Here is a 27439-nt window from a genome sequence, read left to right as displayed (position 1 = left end):
GGAAGCTGAGCATAACACAGCCTCCCCGACGCCGTTATAACAATGCCCATCCTAAAGCTGCAGTACTTTGTCATGTCTCCTCACTCTCTTCAGTTTCCATTGAGCATTTTCCTCTAAGATATTGAGAAGGAACAAAACATTGGCTTTGGAATCAGGCAGCCCTGGTTGCAATCCTGGCTCTGGGATCTTCTCAGTTACTATAAAATGTGGATAACGACATCTACTTTCCAGGGTTGTCAAGGAAAGACTGGATGAAATAGCTCACGTAAAGACCGTTACCAAATACCTGGTAATCCACACGTGTAATTTGTTTCCGTGGATGAGTACCGCAGAATACTTCCAATACTTAGGATTTATCATAAGATCAGGCCTATTCAAAGCACTAAATTACCAGAAGACTTCAATCTCTCTTCTTCTGCCTTTTTTTTTTAAATGTCATATTCCATTTGAGTACTACTAAGCATGTAAGTAGGTGACATGGAAAGTAAACAAGTAAGGAAACAGAAATGTATTGAATGAATAATAAGTGAAACAATGCTGTGACTCACACAGATCAAATAACTTCTTGGCTCCACAAAAGAATTCACATTAAAACATTTAAAAAGAGACTTAACATAGGAACAAGCTATTTTAATCAAGCAAAACCAAATTTATATTCATTATTTCTAAAAATAAAATTAGACTTTTCCAACCCTTAACATCTGCATTTAATAGTATCGTCTAACCAAAATACAGATGCTAAAACAGCAAATTACAATATATCTTGTACAGCATACAGTATGTTCACTGTTTACACTTACGTTAATTCTAGTTGGTCGTTATATACTCAATGCATACTTAAACATCACTCATAATAAAGTTTTCACAATTAACAAAAAATGTGACAAGGCTGTCTTAAAACGGCTCTGCTATAAATTGTATAGAATATACAGAATTACAAAGTCAAGTATTTTTTATCAAAATATACACCCCTCCCTGAAACTAACACAAGCTGTCAACATTTTAAACGAATGATACAATTATAGAAAATATTTGCAAAATTATTTTTTCATGTATAAATATTCTGCCATATTTACTTTGGTCTAGAATTATCAGCATACAAGTCCACTTAAAAAATATCCACACGTAAGGGCTGGGAGACATCACTACATGTAATAATTTTATATTTGGAGTTACCTCAAATCAAAATGACTAAAATACACAGTAATTCTCCTTGATTCATAATCCTAATTGAGATAAAACAAATTACAAGCTCAAAGGATTGCTTATTCAATATCCTAATTATCAATTAAAAAATGATTTTCATAAGCCCTTGGTGACTATCTCTTTAACAAAACCCAAATGAATAGGGCAGGTATACATATATACAATGTATAAAATAAAGTTGAATTCACTTGCATTTCCCCATTTTCCTCTATTACATAATACTGTATGTGTGTGAAAGTAGATGAACAAAAGATAAATGCAGATACAATATTGGGGTTACTTAACAGCAAAGTACTACAGTATAAAAAGGTCAGCTTCGATCATGTCCTTTCCTGGGTGTTTAAATGCTTTCTTGCCCACCCAAATCCACATTAAGTCTTCTTCATGGAGACATCACAACACTTGGAGAGAGAAACTGGAGTCCTTTGAGCTACTTCTTCATAATGGTAACCTTGCAACCTTGGATAACCTTGGGTTTCCATCTATCAAATCCCATGAACATGAACGGCTGCAGATCACCCTTGCACCGGTTTCCGGATTCTGCTCATACTGGTGGTCAAAGGGTAGGAATGTTTTCTCTCTCCCTCCTATTCTGGCAGTTTAAAAAGGAAGATCGTGAGTTCCAGCTTCCCAGGAACCTAGTCCAGATGATGGAACATCCTACAGGGCAGTCAGACTTTGAGAGCAATATTGATGGTGTGGTCAGCATAAAAGAGTATTAAAGAACTGAAGTGGGTTTTTAGCAAGGGGGCTAGATGTCTGCAAACATGAAGACAAGGCATCTGGCTTTGTGGACATATTTCTGAGTCACATAAGTAAGTGATGGAAACTTATCATTCCACTTTCTATCTCCCCACCCCTACCACAAACAAAGCTACTGTTTGAGGCAAGGAAAATCATCACTTCCTCTTTGTCCACTCAAGTCCTTAATGGGTGGGCAGGGGGTATGTGTTTCTGCTGTCCTTTTGTTTTATATTAGCACATAGTTGTGGGCTACGCAATCTCCAAAAAGGCTACTCATTGTAGAGATTAGGCTTTCTGTCACTTTCAAGTGCCTGGGAATTCACTACTGCCTGTGTGCCTTGCGCTAAATTTCCTAAATACTCCTTCAGTGGAATGGGAGGTGTTAGGTTTTACTTGAACCCTTGAAAACTGGTTAAGTCTGTCTGGAACAGACCACCAGATTTATGGCCTTGTGATGGATGGAAGACTGCAGGGAGTTTCAGAAGAATTTGGCCCTTCTTCATTTTCTGAGGTGAGGCCAGTGCAAAGTAATACATAGCCCAGGTAATCACAGTAAATTCTGGGAAGGCTTTCCCCCATAGATAAGGTATGACCTATGTTTTCCGTGACGTGAATAGACCAGTTCTAGTAACAGCTTAGCCATAACTTCAAGAGAACAGCATTCCATCTAAAAGCATATACATGCTCTTAAGTCATATTCAAAAAGCTTTCTACTGATTTTTTTTTATCAGTCCTCATTATTTGCAGATCTATTGCTCCTCGTTATAATTATCTACAGGGGACATGGACAGTTAAAAGTTATAGTGATTTATATATGTATTTTACAAGATTTGTGTTGCAGAACGTAGTTCTAATGTAGTATGAATGTCCTACTTAGGTTACTCATTTCACACATATTTTTAGCTATATTATTATTTCATATGTATCCATTAAATTTAAACAATTTTTAATAGTGCAGAAGCTGGATGGGAATAATGACTGTCACAGCTCATTTACCTTTTACTTATGAAGATGACATTTTCATGAAGGCTGACCCTTATTTTCTCCAGTGACTACAGACAGTTCAGCAGCCAGTTCCTATTAGAACTTACTAGAAAGTTTTAAATTTTAAGTCTAAAATTCAACTTTTTTCACTGGCAGCAATACCACAGCTAAGAACTTCATAAACTTTCACAAGATACTTGGGATATTGGCGGAGTCAGCTATTTTGTTTTTGTGCACTTTGCGAGAAGTTAATGCTAAAACCCGAAGTAGATAGTAGGATCCTTTTTCTGGAATTTTCACAAACGAGATTTTCTTTTTTTTTACATTTCACTCCTTCATGACTGTTATGTGAACAAAACAAAACTTTAAAAAAAGAAAGAAAATAGCTAACTGAGAAAAAATTAAAAAACAAACCCACTTATATTTTTGAAGATTTTTTTCTAAGTATCGCCATTCAGAGGGCATTTTCAACTACGGTTTGTACGTTATCTTTTTGGTCATGGTCTTCTGAATTCATGAAATGTGGATTCTCCGACGGATTTGAGTTTTCATGGCACATATCACCTTCTATTTTCTCCTGCGGATTTGGGCTTTTGAATAAGTGTTTCTTCTGGTGCATTCCAAGGGCAGCAGCTGTTTTGCAAATTTTGGGGCACTGGAAACAGGCATAGCCCTTCCCGTTATGCTCCCAAACATGCCTCTGCTCATGATTCCTTTTTGTGGAGAGATACAAAAAACTCTGAAAACAGAACTGACAGTGGTAGCGCTTTTCGCCAGTATGGATTCTTTCGTGGATTTTGAGGGTCTCGTTCAGTGTGAACGCCTTGTTGCAATATTGACAGATGAACTCCTTCACGCCCAGGTGGATGCGTTCATGTTTCTGTAAGTTTCCTTGCACGGAAAAGCACCGTCCACAGGTCTTACATGGGTACGGCTTCTCTCCGGTATGACACCTCATGTGCATCTTGAGCGTGGAAGGGCTCTGGAACTGCTTGGCGCACAGCTCACAGGCGTAAGGCCTGGCAGTGAGATGCCGGTGGGGCCTTCCTTGATTTCCAGCCCCCCAGGTCTTGTCTCCATCACAGAGCTCACACTGCAACTTGGGCATCTCTTTATTTTCTTCTTCCTCAAAGGCCTTCTCCTGAGGAGCCTTCCCCACAGCACAGTCCAGTTCTGCCGGGTATTTATACTTACTGCTGGGGCTCCTGTTTTCATGCTCTTTCTTCCAGTTGACTTTCCTCATTTTTCTCAACTGTCTGGATTTCTTTTTGGGTTTGTAGTTGTAGTAAGGGCGCCATGGTTTGTCGGTGGAATCCTGGTCGCTTGCATCATCAAACATTTCGCTCATCTCCACACACTCGGACTGACAAAGCCCGAGCGGGCTCTCTCCGTTGGTTTCAGGGTCACTCTCTTGTGGCAAAGTCTCCTCCTGCATTTGATACTTGGGTCTTCTCCCTCTTTTATAGAACAATTTAGATCCTAGGATATGCCTTTTCACAATGGCTTCGTTCCCGATTTTGACTGTTATTTGGCAAAGGGGGGCGACGCTGTTATTTGTGGAGGTTCCAGGCAGAGCAGGCTTTGCAATGTAGGTTTCAGTTTTACTGGTTTCTTTAATGACATTTGTGGTTTTGCTCAACGATCCTCCAGGATCAGCCTCGTATCTCGACTCCTCTGGTACTTCTCCCCTGTTACATGGGATGGTTTTCTTTTTCTCCTTCATGCTTTTGGGTCGGCTGACAACTCTCCCTAGTTTGTCTGGCTCAGGTTTGCTGTCATCTTTCGTAGACAGACTGACAGCCAGGTCGGAAGGGGCTCCGTGGGTGCTGTTGGACATCGCAGCAACTGTGTTGCTGTGCATAATCACTGATGAAAACTGGCTGCTGTGCACAATGACCGAGGGTGCTGAGCCACTGTAGCTGATCACAGAGGCTGAGTTGTCACTGCCATTACTCAGAGACAGAGCAGGCACATCCCCGGCTGGGACGTCAGAACTGACAACGTTTTCAGTGGAAGAAACGGACACCTCGGTTGAATAAAAGTTATTTTCAAGATCAACTTTCAGTGTCTCCTCTCCCCATTTGGTCCCCTCTGCGTTTTGTACATTGGCAGAAGTGGATCCGTCCTGACGTGTGGATGTTTCCAGTGGGACGGCTGGACTGTTGGTCAAGGTGTTTACACTGCCTTGGAAATTCAGGACAGGTAAGTCAGAGCTGCGTGGATTCTGAATAACATAGGGACCAGGTGCAGACTCGTTCACCTGACTGTTTTCTCGAGCATTTTCAAAGGAGGAATTTCGGTAGCTCTTATAAGGAGCCCTCTTGCATTTCATAGGCAGTAGCCTGTAAAGTTTATATGGATAGACACTAGGCTTCAAGCCTCCATTTGCTGTTTTCTTACTGATGGAAAGTCTGTGATCTATGGCATGGAAAGACTTCTGATGGTTTTTGAGTATATAGTAAGTCATGAAAGTTTCAAGGCAGAAAATGCACTGATAGCGCCTTTCTCCCGTATGCCAAATTTCATGTCTTGTTCTGTACTCGGCCAACGCAAACACTTTGTTGCAGTAATGGCAAGGGTATGTTCTTCTCCACGAATGAACATTTGCATGTCTTCGGAGACTGGATAAAGTCACGTAACTACGCTTGCATACAGCACAGCTGTACAGCATCTGCCCATTAACAAATTTAACCATGTGGTCCATTTCTGGCAAGGTACTTCCGGTACTGGGAAATTCACCAATCCTATTTTCAGATAATAATGAGTCTGGACCTGTGAACGAAGCTCCGTTTTGTCCAATGGTAGGATAGTTTTCTAAAAAGCGTTGCTCTCCACCCGGACCGGGCATGTGGCTTGACCTCATACAGATCTGCTCATGCCGATCCAATCTGTTCAGGGTGCTGAACTGTTTGTTGCAGTACTTGCACACCAAAGGCTCCTGGGTTGGCTTGTGAAGCTGCATGTGGGCACTCAGCAAAGTGCTACTGTCGAAGGATTTGGAGCAAGAGCTACAATTGTAAACGAGAGGTGGGACCTCTGCTGCTGGCGGCCCAGGAACGTCAGAGGATTTATTTTCATCTTCCCTGGAAAGACAGACATCTCCTTCGTTGTGGGGAGACTTTGAACCAGAAGGAACTGCAGCTGGCTGTGGACTTCTTTCCTGATTAACCTCTATGTTGGTTACTGGAGGGGGTGGTATCTTTTCTGGGGTTGAATCAGAATCCTGGGGTACAGAGAGTGTCTTTGGCTTTCGGCATGTTTTCGGCTTTGCTGCAAGAGCTTCACCATTTTCTTTACCTGTTTTACTGGGCGAGCTGCTTGCTCGTTCACATACAGGCTGACTTCGGTAAGCCTCGGCCACGGAAGAAACGGCATACGAGTGCTCTGCCAAGGTACGGACAGGCTCTGCCTCGTGACACACATCAGTCCTCTCCAGGCAAAGGTTAGCGCTTCTCATGGAGTCAGAGACCTTCTTGAAGTTTGCCCTCAAGTCTAGTGGAGAAAACATGTTATTACTATTTTCTGTTTCAATGATGGAAAAGGCATTTGTGATCCTCGGCCCGTTAGTGATGGCTGGCTCTTCATGCCTTTTTTCATTTTTTTCTTCTTTAACCACTCCCTTTTCAGTAATGCAGAATACATAGGGATCTGGGGAATTTGAGAAGTTGCGATTGGTAAGATCTTCCAAGAAGGATATTCCCAGCTTCTTTCCTGCAGCTGCAAGGTCAGTGACTGTTTCCTGTCTCTTGACGACGACTGTGGAGCTGTAGATATAATTAAGGATTTCTGTAAACACTTCGGCTTTGAGATCATCCAGCTCCAGAACGTGGCTGGAAATACAGATTGTATGGCTCCAAAAGATATTTTTGAAATAAAGGCTTGAAGCGGCCAGGACATTGCTGTGGGCTTTAAATTTGGTGTCTTCCACAATGATAGTGACGTCGCATAAAATGCCCCGGATGCGCTGCTCATTTAAGATGGAGAGCACCGTGTCACTGTGAAGGTCATCCTTGAGGTCCCTGGAGAGGGACATGACTGTCATCTGAAACAAGAATAGAGAAACGGTCAGAGACGATTCCACAAGTAGCTTCTTCATTTCTAAATTATTTCCAACCAGTTTTGAAAAATGTTTCTTTTTTTTTAATATATGAAAATATGAGTTTTTATTTCATTCTGTTGTTTCTTCTAAGACATGGACCAACACGAGAAGCTAAATCTTTATCTCGCCCCAGCCAGTTTCTCAGACCATGGCTAAGAGTTGTTATCGTTGGAAATCCTCCCAGAACTCCTTCTCCTTTCTCCAAAGATGTAGCTATATGTACATGTCCAAATTTGAGGGGAGGAGGCTTTTTCCTCCAAATGTTATGGGTCTTATCATCACTCAAGGCTGCTGCATTGAACTCCTAGAGTTGGGCAATGCCATGGACCTGCCACAAGCCTATCTGTTTTCAAAGAGAGCCCTGATAATCTGATCCTAACAATTCATGAAGCAGGAAAGTGAGTTTTTAAAAAACTCTTTCCCTAAGTAAGCAGTACCTGTACATAAAGGTATTGCCTGCTCAGAGAAGCAGCAAGATCCAGAGGAGCTATTCCTCATTTGTGGCTCCGAAGGGTCTCTCAATGCAGTCTCAGGCTGCATGACTGCGTCTGACCACCAGGGGCACCCTGCCCCTATATGCTACTGGCCCTTGTGGGATCTGTTCCTTCTCTGATTTCTTTTTCATTACAGGCAAAGCAGACTAGGGTTTTCAAATAACTCTGTGAGGTACCGAAGGCAAACAAAAAACGAAATCAGAAAAGTAATCAAGTAAGTTTCTGAGTCTACAGTACTGAGTTTAGTCACAGGTTCCTAAATTAGCACAATTTAAAGGCATACAGACACTTGTCCTGGTCTGAGGATCGTATTTCTGTTTTCCCCAAAGCCTAGTTCTTGGTATTCTCTATATGTGTTCTATAATGAGCCTGGAATGGCCAGAGCCTACCAACAAATATTCTTGTAAGGGCTAGTCCAAAGCAGTGGCTTCGTACTTACCCACAATAAATACATGGTACATTAGTGACTGAAGACACAAATGAAATTAAAACTGGACCCTTACTGTGTGTGATACATTCTGTTCTGTTCTATTACCTTTCACTTAAAAAATGCTAACAGCAACTCACTAAACTAATTTCACTATACACTAATACATCATCCCTGCAGTTAAAACCAAAAGAACCCCCTCTGTTCTACAGGACTTACTACGTAACTAGCTATTCACCCAGTCTCTCTATCCCTTATCAAGTGACATCCAGAAAGCCATATAGTTTGATGATATTTCTTTAACTCCCAGTGGCAATATCTTCCTAGCACTGGAGTATAACATTTAGCTCACAGAATTTATTCCACTGGAGAAACTAGATGGCCACATAAAGAATCTCTTTTTACCTTTTTGTAAAGCTATTACAATCTGTACCCATTATGTTATTCAGAGTCCTTTATATACAAGGGTCCATTTGATAAATTACCTCATTCAGCCATAGAAAAAAGTACATTTGTACTAACAAATTATTTAATTCAGATAATGAGAACAATATGCTTACCATGTTTCTCTTTTAATTCTCAAGACAAGGAAACTTAGAATTAATTTTTGTCATCAACTGTTGTAGCCATTGTGGGCCTGGCTTTCTAGTGTGACTGTTGTCTCACTGTCTTTAATGTTAGTTCTTCTACTCTTGTTTGCCCTGCCTTTAACGATAATCTTTCATGAATCTTTTCTAGAAGTCTGAGGATCAAATCTACAAGTAAACATGAAATTAAATGAAATGGAATTATGGCATCTTCTGTGATCCCAAAGGGAGACAGGGTCACCCCTGAATAGCTCGCAGGAGTCTGTCCTTCGTTGGGGTATAGGTCAATAACATACTTTGCTAATGTTTCTTTTGCCTTCTTTGAGATCTCTCTGTTCTGGGATTCAATTTCTCCCGACTCATATATTCTTATCCTGTTTGGTTTCTCTAAAGGGCGTACATTATTTCCACTCTTTATCTGGCCTGACTGGATAGTCTCAGATCTGGCAAATCACATGCTATGTGATTCAAAAGGTGGCTTCTGTCTTGGCTTAGTTCTATGCTGATGTAATCTATTTTGTCCTTCCACCTTAAAATTACTGCTTCTTCCAAAACATCCCATTTCACCGCACTTTGAACCTTCCATTAGGCTCTTCCTCCATTTGGGGAAAACAGTATTTCACATCATCAAGCTAATATAATTACTGTAGGGTGTCAGATTGTAAACCCACTCACTTCTGTGTGATTCTCCGATTCTTCTCTTAGATTGTTCAATTAGAATGGTTAGCAAAAGGCCAACTGTTCACATTGAATAATATCTTAGTCTCACTTATAGTTAGAACAACATATATAATAGAAAGTATCATTATACATGTCATTAAAACATCCTCATAACTTTAGAAAATCCAAGCATGACATCTTTCAGAGGACTATCTACTATTGTGTGGCAGAAATCCTTTACAAATCATAGTTACTAGGTAGCATCTTGATTTGCCTTCTTGGCACACACACAAAAACTCCACTCTTGCATCAATTTTATCCAGCAAGTATGCTAATGTCTACCCATGGTCAGACACCGTGCTCAATTGGAGGTGCTGAGGAGAGTAAGACAAGCCTCTGTCCTCAAGGAGCTCAGAGTCTAGGGGAAGAAAGAGCACTGTCAACTAATAACTGGAATCCATGATGGTTGGCCTTATATTATACTAAGGGTACGTATCAAGTGTCAGAAGATGAGGTAACAATTTATTATTTCCAGGGGCTCTGGAAGGCTTGGCCTCAATGAACACATCCAAGGGGTGGGAGGGGCATTCTAAACAGAAGGTACACCCTGGGCAAAACAAACAAACACTGACAAGAGAGTATACTGTGCTCAAGGGCTGACCGGTGGGTCTGTGTGAGGGCAGGAGAGGGTGTGTACACCGCTCTGTCCCCAGTGTCCTCAGCAAGGCAGGGCACACGCCGGCCTCAGCACCTCTCTGCTGAATGAGATGGGCTAGGAAAGGAAGGGTCAGACCTGATCATGAATGGCTCTAACGGATGCCCCACAGTCAAGTTTATACTGCAGGTAATAAATCGAAAGGCATTAACAGGTTTGACTTCAGAAGAAAACAAAAATCTCACTCAAGCTGCAGTGAGCTGAAGGGATGGGGCAGAGGGAGGAAAGCTGGTTGCAGGAGACCAGCGAGGTAGGCCATCCTGGTGGTCCAGGTGAGAAGTAGCCCATCCACCCCAGAGTGAGAGCCTGAGGAGGAGCAGATGGCCGCACCCTCTGCCAAGAAAGTGGGATTGGGTGGATGGGTGTGGGGTATCTGAACTCAAATTTTATTTTAACTCCCATAGCCAGTATTTACTAAACAACTGTTAAGTACAAGGCATCGGACTAAATGCCATAGGAAGACAAAGAGTTCATTCCTCCTTTGAACAGATGCTTACTGAAAACCTACGATATGCTTTGGGACAGTAGTTTCCAAACCTGGTCATGCGTCAAAATCACCTGGAAAACTTTAAAATAGAGATTTATCAATTCCTTCTTCCCCGCTCCCATAGAGATTCTAATTTGGAACAGCTGGCGCGAGACCCTGGAATCCATATGTATTTTTATACTCAAACTAGTTTAGTGAATAAGTAATACATTCACAGGATACGAAATTCAAAAGGCACAATGAGTAAACACTGAAAAGTCTCCTCCCCGCCTTGTCTCAGAGGCCTTGCAAGTGGTTTTTATCAACCAGCCAGAATCAAGCCTGGGTGCTGATACTAAAACCCTATGCCACAAGAGAAATCAAAATTCTGCCCCCCAATGCCTGTGGTGTAGCAGGGGAAATAAGATTTAGAGGAATTTAGTCTTTAAGACTCTAGCACCAATCTTAACAGAGCCCTTTACCTAAACCACCTAGGGTTCTCATAAAGAGCCTCCAGACCACAGTTCTCTGATAATCTCAGAAAGTGCTACTGCTAAAAGCCATATTCTACTTGTCCAAAGTGCAAAAAAGAAATGAGTTCCAAGTCTATAGACCAGAGGGAACCCACTGCAGGCCACGGGCAAATCTGGTCCCCACAAGTTTTGTGTGACCCACAGAGTTTTTGAACCATGTTTCTAAAAAACTGAGCTGATGTTGAAAAACAGTAAGGTTTAACATAAAAATCAGTATACCTTTTCTTGAAAATTAGGAAGACGAGGCAACAGTGGGGCTGTCCCCTGCCTGGCAAGAACTGAGGCCTAGTAGCTATGTCTCCTCATGCCAGTCACCTTCACATACGCACTGTCCACTCAGACACTTAACACCAAGCGGTCTCTCTCAATAACGTGGCCAGCCTGGCCCCTTCAGCCAATTGGGTTTATGCAACTGATAAAAACATGAAGTTAAAAAATAACATTGGACCCATCCACAGATCTTAGCAGACATACTTACTTTAAGGATATTCCTAAAAATAAAATTAAGAGTCACAAAAGAACTCGTGGTCGGGGAGGCAATCATTCTCACTAAAAATAGTATTCTTTGACTTAAAAAAGTTAAAGTGACCTTCTCCGCAATATTTCTTCAGAGAAAGTAACTTAAAACAGAAGTCTTAGGAGTTCCTGCCAATGGAAAGCTCATGACAGACTTCAGAAAAGGAAATACAAGTTGGAAAAAAGATGAGATCTAATTTACATGTAACTTCCTAAAATGTTTTCTAAAAAGCAAGTTTCATGAAATAAATTCACTATTCTCAGTAGTACTACTGTGATGGAATAGATAAGCATGAAAAAGGCTAACAAAAATGTAAAAGATGCAAAAATTTTGGTGAGCCACTATTTTAAACAAATAAACAAATTTGTAATTACGTAACTGTAGTCATCTGACTTACTATCTTCTGAGTTTGCATTTTAGCTGTAATAGATTTTAACATATACCTTCTAAACACATAAATACATATATGTATATATCCACATGTATGTATAAATAAATAACTAAATATATGAATATATACTATATGTAAATATACTTTATAAGCACATAAAAATACGATAAACATGTAGATCAGCATCTAAAATAGGACATTTGAGAAACAGTACAATTAATTACTGTGCTTGGGAAACACGTATACACTGGAAATGTACCCCAGTAAATGAGGATGAATGGTCATTGTGTGTATGTGTGTGTGTGTATGTGTGTGTATACAAAACATAAACTTCTATATAAATTAAATATAAAATTCCATATTATAAGTACATATGCATATATTTACATAAAGTATAACTTTATAAGTACATAAAATGCTTTTAAGAATTTTATAAATATGATAAACATGCTGTATAATTATACTTTATATAAATGCCACTGAGACATTCTAGCAATTAGTATATTTGTAATCTTCTGCTGCTTTTGTCTCTGCTATACTCCAACCTTATATAATAAATACACATTCATATAATGCAAAGACGGGCCCTTAAGATACTTTTGATGATTTAAATGACTTTCCTTCACCTGCTTTCAGAATTAACTAGCTTTAAAAGATTAATCTATCCTCATGGTAAAATACTCAAACAGCACAGAAGTGTATTAAGGTAGAAGCAGAAGGCCCCCTCTCCAACCAGCCTCCCCACCCCTCACAACACACACAGCACATACATCCTTACCCAGGGGAGTCTTTGCTCGTAACTTTGGAAGATTTCTACATTTCATCTGTACAAAGTTTTAGGAGAAAAATGGTATTTCCTCTTGAGGTCCTTCTTCTATCGTACACAGCCCATAACTCCTCTGCCTGGCAACGCCTTATACTTATTTATCTCAGGGACACCCCATCTTCTCACCTCTGAAGTTTCTTGTTTTGTGTTCCTGCCTTTATTGTGGCATGGGGTATGAAGTATTTGTTCACATTTACTCCTTGCCTATTAGCTCCTTGAGGGCAGGGACAATCTAGCTCTCTTTGTATCACCTGTATTACCTGTAGGGCACTATGCTCTGTAGAGGATGCGGACAGTGAGCAGAAGGTAACTGGCTCCTCACACCCCGAGCAGCAGAAGGCTTTACATACTAATTACGCATTGTACTTAGAAAGGGTCCTCATTTAAAGCTTTACAAGTGACACCCAGATGAACCCAAATTCTACTCTACAGAGAGTAAAATTACTAGGAAAATACTAATTAATTCTTGTCCATTTTTTTTTCTAGTTTTCTTCTAATCTGGTGGTTCTCAAAGTGCTCCATGGATCTCTGGGTCTTCCAACACCCTTTCAGCAGGTTTGTGAGGTCAAAACTATTTTTAGAACACTGAGGTGTCATTTGCCTTTTTCTTTTTCACTATGTGGACATATGCATCAATGGTACAAAAGCAATGATAAGCAAAACAGCTGGCACTTTAGCAGGCATCAAACCATTAACACTTAGATGAAGGAATAAAAATTATTAATTTTATTAAATCTTGACCTTTAAATATGCATCTGTTTATTATTCTGTGTGATAAAAGGGGAGGTACACAGAAAACATTTCTGGTGCATACTGAAAAACAATGACAACCTTGAGGAAAAGCACCTGGGGTATTCTTTGAGCTGGAAGCTGAACTAGCCAATTTTTTTCATGAAATACCATTTTCACTTGAAAGAATGGCTGACAGACAAAAATAACATTATTTTATCATGCAGCTGGTTTACAATAGTAATTTTTCATGAGTTCGTTTTTTTACATTCTCATTTAAAATTTTGAATATGGTAAATATTGAAAGCTATAACACAGATAAACAAAAGCTCTTTGGCTCCTCAATGATTTATAAGTGTGTAAAGGGGTTCTGGGACCATACAGTTTGAAAACTGCCGCTCTAGCCTATAAGAAAATGCTCACACTCATTTTTAAAGAAATTATTTTAAAAATTATCTTAATAAAATAAATCACATATAAGCCTAGAAGAACTACAAACAAAGTGAAAGTGTGCTAAAATACAAGGCAGAGATCCCCAGGATACAGGAGAGATCAAGGGATAGAGAAACACAGACACACAGATACACACACTCCGTAGCTGTCTAATTTTCCAGGTTTAAAGTATTACAATAAGTCCTCACTTAACGTCCTCAATAGGTTCTAGGAACCTGTGACTTTAAGTGAAACGATATAGAAGGAAACTAATTTTACCACAGGCTTAATGATATAAACAAGAGTTAAGATCCTATGACGTATTTCTGGTCACAAAAACACCACCAAACTTCTAAAGACCCAAAACACTTCTAATAGTGAACATTAATATAAAGGTGAGCTATACATATATTTAAGAAAGATTGATAAAAACAAGTAAGATCATTCTTTTCTAACTCACTCATTCCAGTCCAGGGTCACGGTGGCCGGAGCCTATCCCGACAGCTCAGGCACTAGGCAGGAACCCACCCTGGGCAGGATGCCCTTCCATGGTAGGGCGCTGTCACACACACCCACCCACCTCAGACAAGGGCAATGTGGACACGCCATTTCATCTCATGTGCACAGCTGTGGGACATGGGAGGAAACTGGAATCCCCGGAGAAAACCCCTGCAGACATGGGGAGAACATGTAAACTCCATACAGAGAGTGGTCCCAGCAGGGAATCGGACTTTTTCCTATCAATGTTATAACGAAAGGATGCTATTCGAGGACCTGTTGTATTTGAAGTTGAGCATGGCTGAAAAACCAAGTGGACCAGTGTTCTTTTTATACTACACGTGGGAAAAATTGTTCCTTGATTTGCAGGGCTGCTGCCTATATTCTCCTTACACAATCTATCATTGTTTACATCCTTGCCTTCCGAGTCTCAAAGGTTAGCTCGATCACATTATTGTTTGCCCATATGATTCTATCTGTTCATCTATTAAATTAGCCTCCTCCCCGTTACATCCTGAATACTGCTTTTAATATTCGGAGATTGATCTTGAAAACAAAGGAAACAAATTTTTGGCAATGATCTGGCCAACTAATTTCTAGTATTTGCAGCTTAATTAAATCTTCCCTCCCTCAATTAGTCAAGGCAACTTTACTGAAATACACAGATGTGAAAAAAATTAAAATGATAGTTTCCATATAAATTCTAACTTTCACAATGCAAAAAAAACCCCAAAACTTGAAAAACCTTCCTTAAGTTGTTAACTGACGTATCTATTATGTAGAAATTTATAGGGCTTATTAATAAAAGTTGGTGCACTTTTATTAGTAAATCTTTAAGACGTGACATATAAAGCGTGAAGTAACTCTATTCAGTACACGTTCTTAGTGGGCACTAGAAGTCACTTACTCCAGGCCACTCTCAGAGGACAGACTGAACCCTATTTTTCTGAATCTTCTGATCAGAGGAAAAGGCCAAGAGCCCTCTGGTAGCACGTCGGCCACTCAACTCCTCATGCGTGTACGCAATAGCAAAACCATCCACAGAGCAACTTTCTCCTTTCTCTACTGGGAGGCTTCTTCTATAAAAAGAAACTTAGAAATAAAACCCAACTAAAAAAAGAACACACTGTATTAGGATACTGACCTGGAATCCTGCAAAAGTCAAACTCACAGTCCATTTTGGGCCAATATGTGGCCCATATCACAGTGGAATCCACTGCATGGATCTGCGATCCCCTGTGGAAAGTTTGCTGACAAAGGGCACTGCTTCAGTGATCCGGCTCCACCTTCCCACACATCTTTGCAGTACATTTTCTCAGTCATGTTGGGTGACTGCGTCAGACCTCCTCACGTGACGGGGTGTTAGAAACACACGCATCAGATCTCGAAAACAGATTACAAAACAGAAGCCCTTTATAGAGTTCAGCTGTGTCTAGGAAAAGGCAAGTGCTCTTGGTTTGCCTTCTACATGCAGCCCAAAAGGGACAGAGAAGAGCTGCATTTATCAGACTTTAATGCATTTAAGCTATCAGATTCAGGAAGGCGTAGTATGACAAGGGAAGTTTGTTTTTCAACTGAAATTCGGGCCGTTTGAAAGGCCAACATCAGGAAGCTGCTCGAGTGTGTTCGACAGAGAGGGAGGTTGGCCTGAACCGCCTTAACTGAATATATTATTTTGAAAAGGTAAACATTCGGTCTCTGGACTTGTAGTTACGTGTATATAGATTGTGAGAACGAGTATTACCAGATTCATGAATGATGCAATGTGCCCAGTTAAATATTTCAGGTTGCTTGTTGGAAAGATGAAAGGGGGGAAAGGTCCTTGGTTTCCTTTTTTTCCTTTCTGAAACACAACAGTATTTCAGGGTAGCCCCTGTACCTTAGGTTCATCTCAGGATCAAGCTTGCCCAGACTCCCGCTTGCTTAAGAAACCTGGCAAACAGGCTTAGAACTTTTCTCTGAAGCCCTGGAGTGCTGTGCTGGTTTCTCGTCTCAACCAAATTCCACGGACACTCGGAGTCCCTAATGCAGAAGGCATTTTTCATCTGAATGCTGTGGGGACAGAGTTACCAAAATGGCCAGGATAGGACTCCTGTCCCCTGGAAACTTTCATTTTAGGGTTGAGCCCTAAACCATCAAGAGCCAAATGCCATTTTCTTGTGAACCTAGAGGGCCAGCCAATTGGATGGCCCTGTTCCTCTCACTTGACTGCTACCTCGCAGGGAGGGCAGAGGGAAGAACGTTGTACGTTCTGGCTTCTGCACAAGAATGGACCTCCAGCTAGTCCCAAGGATGGGTCAGGCTAAAATGGACAGAGCTCCTCCCGCTGCTTTGGTGTTCAACTATCTAAATTGATCTCCCATTGCTCCCTCGTTCTCCACCCCCAGCCCACTCTTCACCCTGGCTTTCGTGGGACTCCTGCAAGATAATGAATCTACTCTGTTACAATGGTCCTTTCTGAACTAACCAGAAACTGGGCAGAGAGGAGTGAATGAGATAATGCGCACAAAAAGCACCAAGTGCAGTGCTTGGCATACAGTAGGGGTTTAATGAATGTCGGCTGGAATCAGCTTGAGAGTTGACTGTCCTGCTCAATTGCTGGCTATGGAGAGAACTGCTTATGCAGTCCCCTCTTCACGCAGTACGCAGGGCAATCTTTTAAGAACACAGAGGAGGGCTGGCCCGGTGGCTCAGGCGGTTAGAGCTCCATGCTCCTAATTCCGAAGGCTGCCGGTTCGATTCCCACATGGGCCAGCGGGCTCTCAACCACAAGGTTGCCAGTTCAATTCCTCGAGTCCCACAAGGGATGGTGGGCTGCGCCCCCTGCAACTAAGATTGAACACGGCACCTTGAGCTGAGCTGCCACTGAGCTCCTGGATGGCTCAGTTGGTTGGAGCGCCTCCTCTTAACCACAAGGTTGCCGGTTCAACTCCCACAAGGGATGGTGGGCTGCGCCCCCTGCAACTAACGGCAACTGGACCTGGAGCTGAGCTGCGCCCTCCACAACTAAGACTGAAAGGACAACAACTTGACTTGGAAAAAAGTCCTGGAAGTACACTGTTCCCCCAATAAAGTCCTGTACCCCTTCCCCAATAAAAAATCTTAAAAAAAAAAAAAAAAAAAAAAAAAGAACACAGAGGAGATCAAGTGAAGCCCTTCAGTGGCTTTCCCCTGATGTTACGATAAAATCCAAATCCCTCACTGTGGCCTGCAAGGCCCTGCACTGTCCGCAGGTCCTGTCCACTCTCCAGACTCACTGGCTCCCTGCTGCCCACTCTCTGTGCTCACCACACGCCTCCCTTTGCTTACTCTACTTGCCAAGTCTTTTCCAGCCCTGGGACCTTTACACACACTGGTTTCAGCACTGCCCGTGGCTGGCTCCCTCTCATGCCGTAAGCCCAGCTCAAATGTCATCCCGTGCCTCTCTCTGCTCCCACCTTTACTTGCCCTCACATTGTCTAATTTATGTCCTCTAGATTACTGACCTCAGTGTGCGGTTACCATGTGTTTTGCCTGCTTGTTCACCGTCTACTCGGCCCACCTGAAAGCAAACTCCAAGAGTAGGAATAGGACCTTATCCATCCTGCTCACCGCCGTACCTCTGGGCCGTGGTGCACCGTAGGCACTCCGGAAATACTTGTTGAATGAGTAAGTGAAGTGGCTATGCACATAAAACAGACAAGGCTCACCCTGATTAAAAGAGCGACCTGCCCCCTCCTTTGCACTCCGATCCCCCTTACCCTGCTCTGCGTTTGTTTCTTTTCCACAGCACTCACAGCATTCCGACAGAGCTCACAATGCACTCGTTATTTATTGTCCATCTGCCTGTGAGAATTTAAGCCCTACAGGGCAGCAATCTTTAATTTTCATCACTAACGCATCTTAAGCGTCTAGAACAGGCCTGACACATAGTAGGCCCTCAATGAAAATCCATTTACAAAATGAAAAATCTGTATGGTAAATAGATACGTGTTTGTAAGTCAGCATTATATATGGATAGGCATCATAAATACTGCCAATTACAATTTTCATTTCTCTGAATTTCCCCAATTAATCTGAATAAAATTGCTTTTATCTGACCCCTTTCAAGTCATGGAGCACTTCACATATTAATTCATTTAATCTCCTTGACAATCCTGTAGGCACATAAAGTGGAGGTACTACATACGCAGGAGTCCAGGCCCACAGTGCAGGCGTGGAACGAGCCCAGAGAAGCGCCTTGCTCACGGCAGAGACCAGATGGTGGCGCAGCGCTTAGTCCCCTGCCCCCTGCTGCCTCACGTGTACATGCACACACAGCAGAAGTGAAATCAGAGCAGCTGACTTGCTCTGTCTGACACAAAACGGCCCTGCAGTGAGTCCCAACCGCAGGCTCGTTGTGCAGGATCACCCCTGCAGAAGACTGCAGCAGGAACAGACACAGGCTGATATTCAAGAGCTAGGGCTGTCAGGGGGTAGCCAGCCTGGGTCACATGCCAGGAAGTCCCTGAGAAATGCTACCTGTCATGAAGCAGAATATGCCAGAGAAGTCCCCAAGAAGGGTAGCTAGGGATCAGAGTTAAGGTAAACAGACCCCTGATCACAGGCAGCGGTCAGCAGAGCAACCTGAACATTGCTAGATGATGAGCCTTGGGCCTGGGACCCTTCGTGGCTGGCTGGTACAACAGGCATTTTCAAGGTGCCACCTGAACACGCAATCACAGCATCGCCCCACAGTCCAAAATTTGCTTAACACCCAACACCAAGGCCTTCACACTATACCCACGTGTTGCCAACTTCAAAATTTTAGTATTAAAAAAAAATTGATGTTTAAGAGGTCATTGCCAATTCACTCAATGAATTCAAGAGACAAAGGATAAAGGATTTGCTACTCTGAAGTGAATGCATCAGCAAGATGAGTTTTCATCTGCTTCCTCTCCCCCACCATGAGTGGGGGAGATTCCTCCTCTCCGTACAGACCTGGGGAGGATGCAGCCTCAGGGATCAGAGGCTAATGCCAGGGCCCCGTCAGTCAGGCTACAGCATCAGACCCGTGGGTCTGAAGCCTCAGGGGAGCACTCAGGGAAGAGACTATCCAGGGGGTGAGCCTTCTCCATGACAGAGGGAAGGATCTCCCTGGCAACACGAAGCTGAGACATGGCCAGTGAGATTCCTTAAAACCCGAAATCCAAATTCCCGTACCTTTACCAAGGCTTACGAGGTCCTCTGTTTGATAAACCACAAGAGTATACATTCTGTGCGGGCTGAGACTGTTTACTACACCCTCCCTCGCTCCCAGCACTGCACTTGGCACATAACAGGTGCTAATAAGCCTTTATTAGATAAATACAAAAGTGAAAAGCACCCATACACTAAGCTTTCTAGAGCCCACCTTACCAAGCTTCCTGGATCCAGTGTAGTCAATGTGAACTGCCCTGCTATTTGTCATTTATGCTAAAAGGGATACATTTGACGAAACATAAAAAAAGTTGAGAAAGCTGTTCTGACGTGGTGAAAGGGGAAAAAAAAACAAAAAACAAAGTAACATGGCTGGTCTAACGCTGAGCTGGGTATGACAAGTCCGGGCCATCCACTGCCCACAAAGTTGTTACTGTTCAAACAAGTTAAAACGTTGAAACTCAGCTTCGAAACACTGAAAATTGCTTACGATTACTGCTTTGGCTCCAAGAAAGGAAAAGAGCAATTCTTGCACGCTCTATGATATGCTTTGTTCTGATACAGACAACAGGCCCAAAATGGAGTTGCTTAGGCGACTCCCCACAGCACCAAACTGAAACTTAATTCAGTTTTGGCTCTACCAGCAATGGAATCAGCCCACTGAGACCGTCAGAAATCAACTGACCAGCATCGGTTAGAGGTGACTTTCCTGATAAACCCCTGCCACCGCCGATAAGGAAAGTAACCTTGCAATAACCAATCCTCATTTTTGCCTGCTATAATATTCTTCTTTTGCTCCCACATTTGTGCCTATAAAATCTCTTGCCTTGTGTAGCTCTTTGGAGCTCCTTTCTGTTAGATTGGATGCTGTCCAATTCATGAATTGTTGAATGACACCAGTTAAGATCTTCAGTTTTACTCAACTGGATTTTGTTCTTTAACCTTTAAACTCCAGGGATTTTGGCCTTTGTCTCCCGAGTGCTTGGACGGCACTGGCAACAAACTTGTAAAAGTCACCCTTTTTTTTTTTTAATACTCAAAATTTAAAGTCGGCAGCATGTGTGTGTAGTGTAAGGCCTTGGTGTTGGGTGTTTGTAAAGGGCTTTGTTTCCACATGACGTCCTCCCTTCAAGCGCTTCCACAGGTCTCCCCTGCTGTACCCACTTTCCCGTCCCTTCTCGCATCTCCCTCACTGAGCTTCCTCTCATGAGCAGCTCGCTGGGAGAAGGTGCTGGGCTGGGCCGAGCACGCCTGAGCCTGCGGCCTCCTCTGGGTCACAGACCTCGGATGCTTGCGCTTCCCAGTGCACCGGTGTGGGACCCACTCCAGAAGCAGACACACACCCTCCTCTCCCATCAGGCAACCAACAGTCAGATGAAAAAGGCATCATGATGTGTGCCTAATAATGGCAGTTTTCAGCAGAGCTGCACATCCGTCTCACCATCACCTGTGAAGTCTCAAACCAGTATGAACTCGGTGACACCACCGACACTGGATCAGAGTTTTGGGAGGTAGGGTCTGGGCAGGAGTGCTTTTTGCATCCTGCTAAAAATTACTGAGTTACGTTGTGCAGGTGAGCTGGCCCGTGACTTCTAACTACACTATCGTGTTTCCCCTAAAATAAGACCGAGCCGGACAATCAGCTCTAATGCGTCTTTTGGAGCAAAAATTAATGTAAGACCCAGTCTTATTTTACTATAATATCACACCAGGTTTAGTATAATATAATATAATATAATATAATACCGAGTCTTGTATTAATTTTTGCTCCAAAAGACGCATTAGAGCTGATTGTCCGGCTAGGTCTTATTTTCGGGGAAACACGGTATGAAGAAACAGGTCATCACGTCTCTTGGCTTGTGTCAGAGCCCCTCTGGGCAGCCTTCCTGAGGGTTGCGTTAGAGTGACATTGACATCCCTCCACACATGCGTCAATGTCCCCAATGTGACTTATTCATTTGGCAGGAGGAAGTTCACCTAAATATGCCAGCCACGGGCTGTGCCTCTAACACCTAACAAGCACGTCTGTGTACCCAGGACCGTTTTACACACTCCATCCTGTTTAAGCCTCACAGCAATCATATTTTGCAAATGAGAACACTTAGACTCAGCAAGGCTGTGCAACTTGCCCAAGGTCATTTAGCTAGTGAGCAGCAGAACAGGGATTCCAACCCAGGCAGTCTGACTCAAAAACCACACTCTCCATTTCAGGCTCAGGAGCACCAAGAAATAAAGAACTCAGCTTTTCCATGTCTTCCTTAATATCAAAAGCCCGTCTGCTCATGACCTCAGCCTACTCACCAGTGCGTGCATGTTTAGCAAACTGTAGCCTGGACTGGAGCAGAGCTGCCACGTACAGTGGGACAGGTCATGCCCTGTGGTAGGCTGTGGGGGGAGGGGAGGCTAAGCCAGCCCATGCTCTGCATGGCCAGGTCGGGGACATGGTGAGGGTGCACGCCCCTGCCAGAAGGGGGCCCTCCCTTTAATGTGCGCAAGACGCCATATGGGCCACCAGATGGCCCTGGGGTGAACACTTACAGGGAAATTTGGAATTTTCCATAACATTCTACGGTTATTTTCTTTAAAAAACATAAACTTCAAAGTAATACACGGCGCTCATAAATATTATCGTTTTGATTTTGATCCACTTCCATCTCAAGGGAATACGTATCAAATGCCTACTTCCCATCAGTTATTGAGTAGAATAACAGAGGCTGCTACAAGGAGGCGGTATAAAAACGGCATAGTGGACAGGTTATAGCTACTGAACCAAGAGAGCAGAGAGACCTCAAAGCACGTGTGAGTCCGTTCATGAAACAGGGCTCTGCCTAAGGATAAGTGAGGATAAAGCCAACCATGCCCAGTCTGGCACAGTGGTGAAGAGCCTGAGCTTCAGTGTCAGGTGGACTCTGCTCTGTCACCTCTGGCTGTGACCTTGGGCAAGTTTCTTAAACTCTTTGCACCTCAGCTTCTTCATCGGCAAAATACAGCTAATAATAGAACCTACCAGTGTTAACATGAGGATTAAATGATTATACCTATAAAGTGTTTGGCACAGTGTCTGACACAAAATCAAGCTTAATAAACATTAGCTATTATTGGTATTACTATTACCAAATATTAGTTGCAACTGTCAGTAAGAACAAGTATTACCAAGCCCTATCCCCAGGCCGCAAATCTAGGGAATATTAAATTCCTCCGCGATAGGACAAATGCTTTATTTCACTGTGTGCCCAGGGCATTGCCCCAAACCTCAAGTGCTTCAGACCCCAGAGGGCTCAGTATTCTTCCCTAATGCAGAGGGCAGTGACATCTGAGCCTTAGCTCCTATCTGGGCATTTAGTTACAAGTATCATCTAAATGATTTTCTTTTCTTTCTTTAGCTGCTCTGTTAGCCTTTCTTCTAAGCATGGGGGAAAAGGCAGTAAGAATTTAAATAAAAATCATTCAAGTTGGCTACTTATTAGCAATTTTGATTAAAAGACTGATAAAGATTAAAAGAAAGACGTCAAAATAATCTGTTTAAGACAAATACTAAAATCATTAAAAAATTTCCATCATGTGTACTTGTCCACTTAAGCCAGAAAATCACTGAAATTTGACTAGATAAAACAAAGCTAGGGTACTGTCAGTTTACTGGTTATGTGCCTGTTTTATATAGCAACATTCTTACCTTCATAGAAAAGGCTCCCCTGTGTTCTGCTTCACCCCTTCTCCTATTTACAGATCCCTACCAGATGGCATTTGTTCCTCTCCCCTTACACCAAGGGGTTTTTTGGAGGGCAAAGTCTTGGGATCCCTTGTTAATTTAAACTAGAAACCTATTAACATGTCAGTTTGGTTACGATTTTTTTAGTGAATACTTCAATGTTTTGGCTTTTTATTTTATTACTTTTTCAAGTTTAAGGCTCAGTTTAATCTATCCATTAGGTTGTGGTTTAGTGAAAAAAAATGTTTTTCAATTTGGGTTCAGTTTGGGGTTTAGCACATTTATGTGCTTATTTTGGATTTTGGTTCACATTTCCATTGAAGTACTCAATTAAAAATTTTGACAACTGTCAAAGTAGTCAATAAACTGCAAGCTTTCCTTTTCCTGTTCCACTCTTCCTGTCCATTAGTTATCTTTATCCTCAGAGGGTAGAGCAGGGCGTCTGCTTACACACTCCTGCGTTCAAATTCCAGTTTTTCCACTAAGTAGTTGTATGAACTTGGACAAGTTAATTACCATCGTTAAAACTTGTTTTTCCCCCCTAATCTATTAAATGGATATAATAGTGCAATTTAGTTCTTAATAGGATTAGATAAGACAATATAGATAAAATGTAGTATCTCATTCTACTGCTCTTTTTCATCCTGATGATTTTCCATGAAAATTCCAGAAAACAAAACAATACCTACAACTCTTTTCTTTAGCCCATATCCTTAGGATAATAGCAACCAATTTAAACTTGTTGGTTGAAAGGGTGTTGGAAGCAGGGGTCATTTTGTAAGTGGGGATTTCCCTGAAGCTGAAGTGGAGAGATGAGTGGTCTGGAGAGTCTCAGGCTTCAAAGAATTCCAGTGGCCCAGGCAAGATGAGCTCTGCAGGCTGGTGGTCAGTAGCTACCGGGCTCAGGCCAGGCTGACCCCAAAAGAAGGGAAGTTAGCTAAAACGTGCTTGTGGAAGGTAAGTGCAAAAATAAACATTTTAGCAAAATAAGGGACTGTGGGTTAATACAGACATGGTAATGCAACAGAAAAAACATTTACTTTTGAAGAATAGGTACATGCATCACGATGTGGTATTATGAATAAAGCCAACCAGTGACACTGTTGTTTTGGGGAGCCTTGCATGTCCATTAAAGACACTGACCCTGCAGCCCTAGTGTGCAGAATAAGCAGGGAAGGAGTCCTGAATGGCCTGTGAGCTTCTACCCCAAGTGGTTTCTGTAGGTCCACAGGTTGTTCCTTCCAGCCTGTGTAAAGCACTAGGCAAGGCTGTCCTCAGACTGTCTGTCATCTCTGCCCCAGGTTTGATTATTACTCGGTTTCTTCACACACAGAAACACCAAAAACATAGAGGTGACCAGCTTCACCAGTGTTAGGAGACAGAGCTGGGGAAGGAAAGCATTTTACACCCTAAGTGCTCTGTTCCATCCCTCCCTGGTTGAGAAGGGGGTCTGTGAGCACAATAAGGCAAGTTATGCTGAGGAAAATCTATACCGGCAGGCAAGAGAGGAGGCATGGCTGAGAGGTGTTCTAGACCAGACGAGGTGGGGACAGAGGCAGGATACACGGGAAGGGGGCGTGGGGCTCCCTCCCAGTGAGGCCTCTGTACTGATGCCCTCCCTAGGAAACAGAACCCCAGCTGTTGTACCACTTCTTCTGGGCAGGTCTGGCTTACTGTGTCACTGAGCCTGCCCACTCTGCTCTTCCAGGTGCCATGGGCTTAATAATAAGGTTGGAGTCACAGAAGTAAATTCCCCGGGGCAGTTCCTAGCTCTGAGAGTAGGCAGCCCCTCTTAAAAATAGTATCCTTTAGACAGAGCCTTTTCCCGGCAGCAGCTTTCTCAGGTTGTGTTTTGAGTTTCCTTTACACTGGATGACCACAGCCCATTCTCAATCCACAGTGCTGTGTCCACAAGATGGTGCTGAGTCCACACAAAGAAATGCTCGTGTCCCAAGTAGCCAGCAATCCAGGCCCCCCAAATCTTTCTCAAAATGGGCAGATGAGTAAGCATTGCTTCAAAATAAACAGACAGTAGGTGCTTTAGCTAACAAAATGCAGAGAGAGCATGCTTTTTAGTGGAGCATGCACTCTAATTCATTTGCAATTTGCCACAAATGGATTCTAGAGATTCTTCAGATCAGGGGTGGGGACCGCTCCACCCAGTGCGGGAATTTCCTCTTTAGAGGAGCAGTCCACGTTCCGAGCAAACAAGGGGCCCTCAATCGTAACCTCTGCCACATGACTGCCCTTTGAAAGTTTACTCTGTGTGTCTCTTTTCTGGACTAAAAATCTCGAGTTCCTTCAGCCATATCCCGGTAAATAGAATTTTACAGACAAAAGGAACTTTATAGATTTACTCCAATCCTTTCATTTCAGCTATGAGAAAATTAAAGCCTGGAGAAGTCAAATGACTTGCCTAAGATCTCATGGTGTGACCAAAACACGTTTCTAGACCTCTGGTTCCACATGCTTTACTATACTATACTCCTCAAATGGCAGGTGCTGGGACCCACTTACGAACAGCATGAACTTACAAAGTACTTGACCTCCCTAAGCATCGTCTCCTCATTTATTAAAAGGGAGTGACTAACATAAATGTCATGAGGTGTTGGGAGGATCAAATGAGGATATATGAGTCCTCGGCAAGTACACAGAAACTCCTAAGTGCTCAATAATCCATTTTCTTTATAGTACACAGATTTTTTTTTTTTTTTTTTTTTTTTTTTGGCATGGAGTGCTCCTTTCTCCCATCGTTTTCTTCTTCCTCTTTGGTTTTCAAACTTCCAAGGCTGAACTTTTAAACTCAAAAATCTACTTCTGTATTCTGGTTAAATTGATCGTGTTCATTTGGCCCATTATCTCTAGTCTGTTGGATATTTTAGAGTATCAGTTCTATCTTAAAACGGATCTCCTGATTTCTTAAACATGTTACTCTGATCCTGCTCCAGAAACTTTCAAGTAAGTTTAGGTGGGGTTTGTGACAAAAAGGCACAATTGTTTCCTATGCTCACCTCCGGAGGGGGCAGAAGTGACCATTCTTCATACCCACTCAGGTCGTATCTCAAGATCAAGATTGTTATACTGATGACAACTTGGAAAATATTTCCGATCTATTAGAATACAAAGGATAAAGCCTTGGTTTCATCTTTAAAGAGGACGGAGGTTGAAGCCACACTAACAGGAAGTGACAGTGTGAGGAGCAGCTCTGGATGCGTTAATACATTAATATGTTTGGAATCCGGATGCTGAGACCTCAGGGTAAGTGAGCTCTTGCACGGAGATCCAGAAAACTTCAGAGCTACTGGGAATGAAATTATTGGGAATAACCTAAGAGTAAAAGAACAAGTTGTTAAGTTCCTTAGAGCTGCTTTGTGCTCCCTGGGCTGGTCCGTGGTTACAGGTGAGATACAATCTAAGCCCTGATCAGTTATATTCTTTCAGCTCTGTTGCTTTAATAAGCACAGCAGACTCGAATTTTCTAACCATTCTTCCCCGTTCCTGCATCCTCTCTAACTAGCTCATACCACTTGTTCTTCTGGGGCTCACATCCCAGCACCCTCGTATCCTGCCTCACCAGGGTATTCAGATAGCCTGCATTGTCCAGTGCTCATATCCACTTACCCAGCAGAACACCACCTTCTCCATCCTGGCTCTTCCCAAAGGCCAACTTTCTGACCCAAGCACAGAACAAAGGTAAGAACACCTTATTCCTGTTTAACCTTTTGTCGTTTACAAATCACTTTCATACACACCATCTCATTTTCTTTCTTACAACACCCCCGTGGGCTAGGAAAGATTTCCATGTCAAAGATGAAGACACTGAGGCTCAGAAAAATGAAGCCCACGTCCCAAACACCAGATAGCTTGTCATTGGCAAGGATTCCTTTTCAATCCTGATCTTGTGACTTGGAAAAGGAAGGTTATATTTATGTCATTCCAAATGCTAGTGAATATAAAATCACCATCTCATGTTTTGATGGATATGTTTAATGGTTGTGTTTGTTTTATGCCAAATTCCATGTCAAACATGTATCTGCTACTCAAACACACGTTTTATTTTTACCAATAAAACCAATTTTTCCCAATCAGTCCACATACCATTCACACACTGCTCACCAGCACGATACTTCGTATATTCTGCCATCCTGCATTACCTCATCACAACGAATTTTGTTTAATTCACTCTGTAAAATAGGAATGATACCTGAGATGATTGTTGTGATAGTTAAATGAGGCAATGACTAGAGACCCAAGCTAGCAAGTGT

General features: G+C 42.5%; 1 protein-coding gene across 7 annotated transcripts in view; it reads right to left on the bottom strand.

Moving 5' to 3' along the window:
- Nucleotides 1-391: 391 nt before the first annotated feature.
- Nucleotides 392-27439, bottom strand: part of ZBTB38 (zinc finger and BTB domain containing 38) — a 72146-nt gene continuing 45098 nt past the window's right edge. For 5 of the 7 annotated variants that reach the window (XM_033131862.1, XM_033131861.1, XM_033131864.1 and 2 more), the window contains one exon: nucleotides 392-6976. In XM_033131862.1, the coding sequence (XP_032987753.1) occupies nucleotides 3389-6976 (3588 nt within the window). In that variant the 3' untranslated portion in view covers nucleotides 392-3388. Of the gene's footprint in view, nucleotides 6977-7470; nucleotides 7496-15452; nucleotides 15589-27439 lie in introns of those variants that run through there. The other 2 variants (XM_033131867.1, XM_033131868.1) reach the window with 2 other exon arrangements.

The sequence above is a fragment of the Rhinolophus ferrumequinum genome, chromosome 17, assembly GCF_004115265.2.
Source record: "Rhinolophus ferrumequinum isolate MPI-CBG mRhiFer1 chromosome 17, mRhiFer1_v1.p, whole genome shotgun sequence".
In the NCBI taxonomy this organism is placed as follows: Eukaryota; Metazoa; Chordata; class Mammalia; order Chiroptera; family Rhinolophidae; genus Rhinolophus; species Rhinolophus ferrumequinum.
This window is presented reverse-complemented; position numbering and strand designations above follow the sequence as displayed.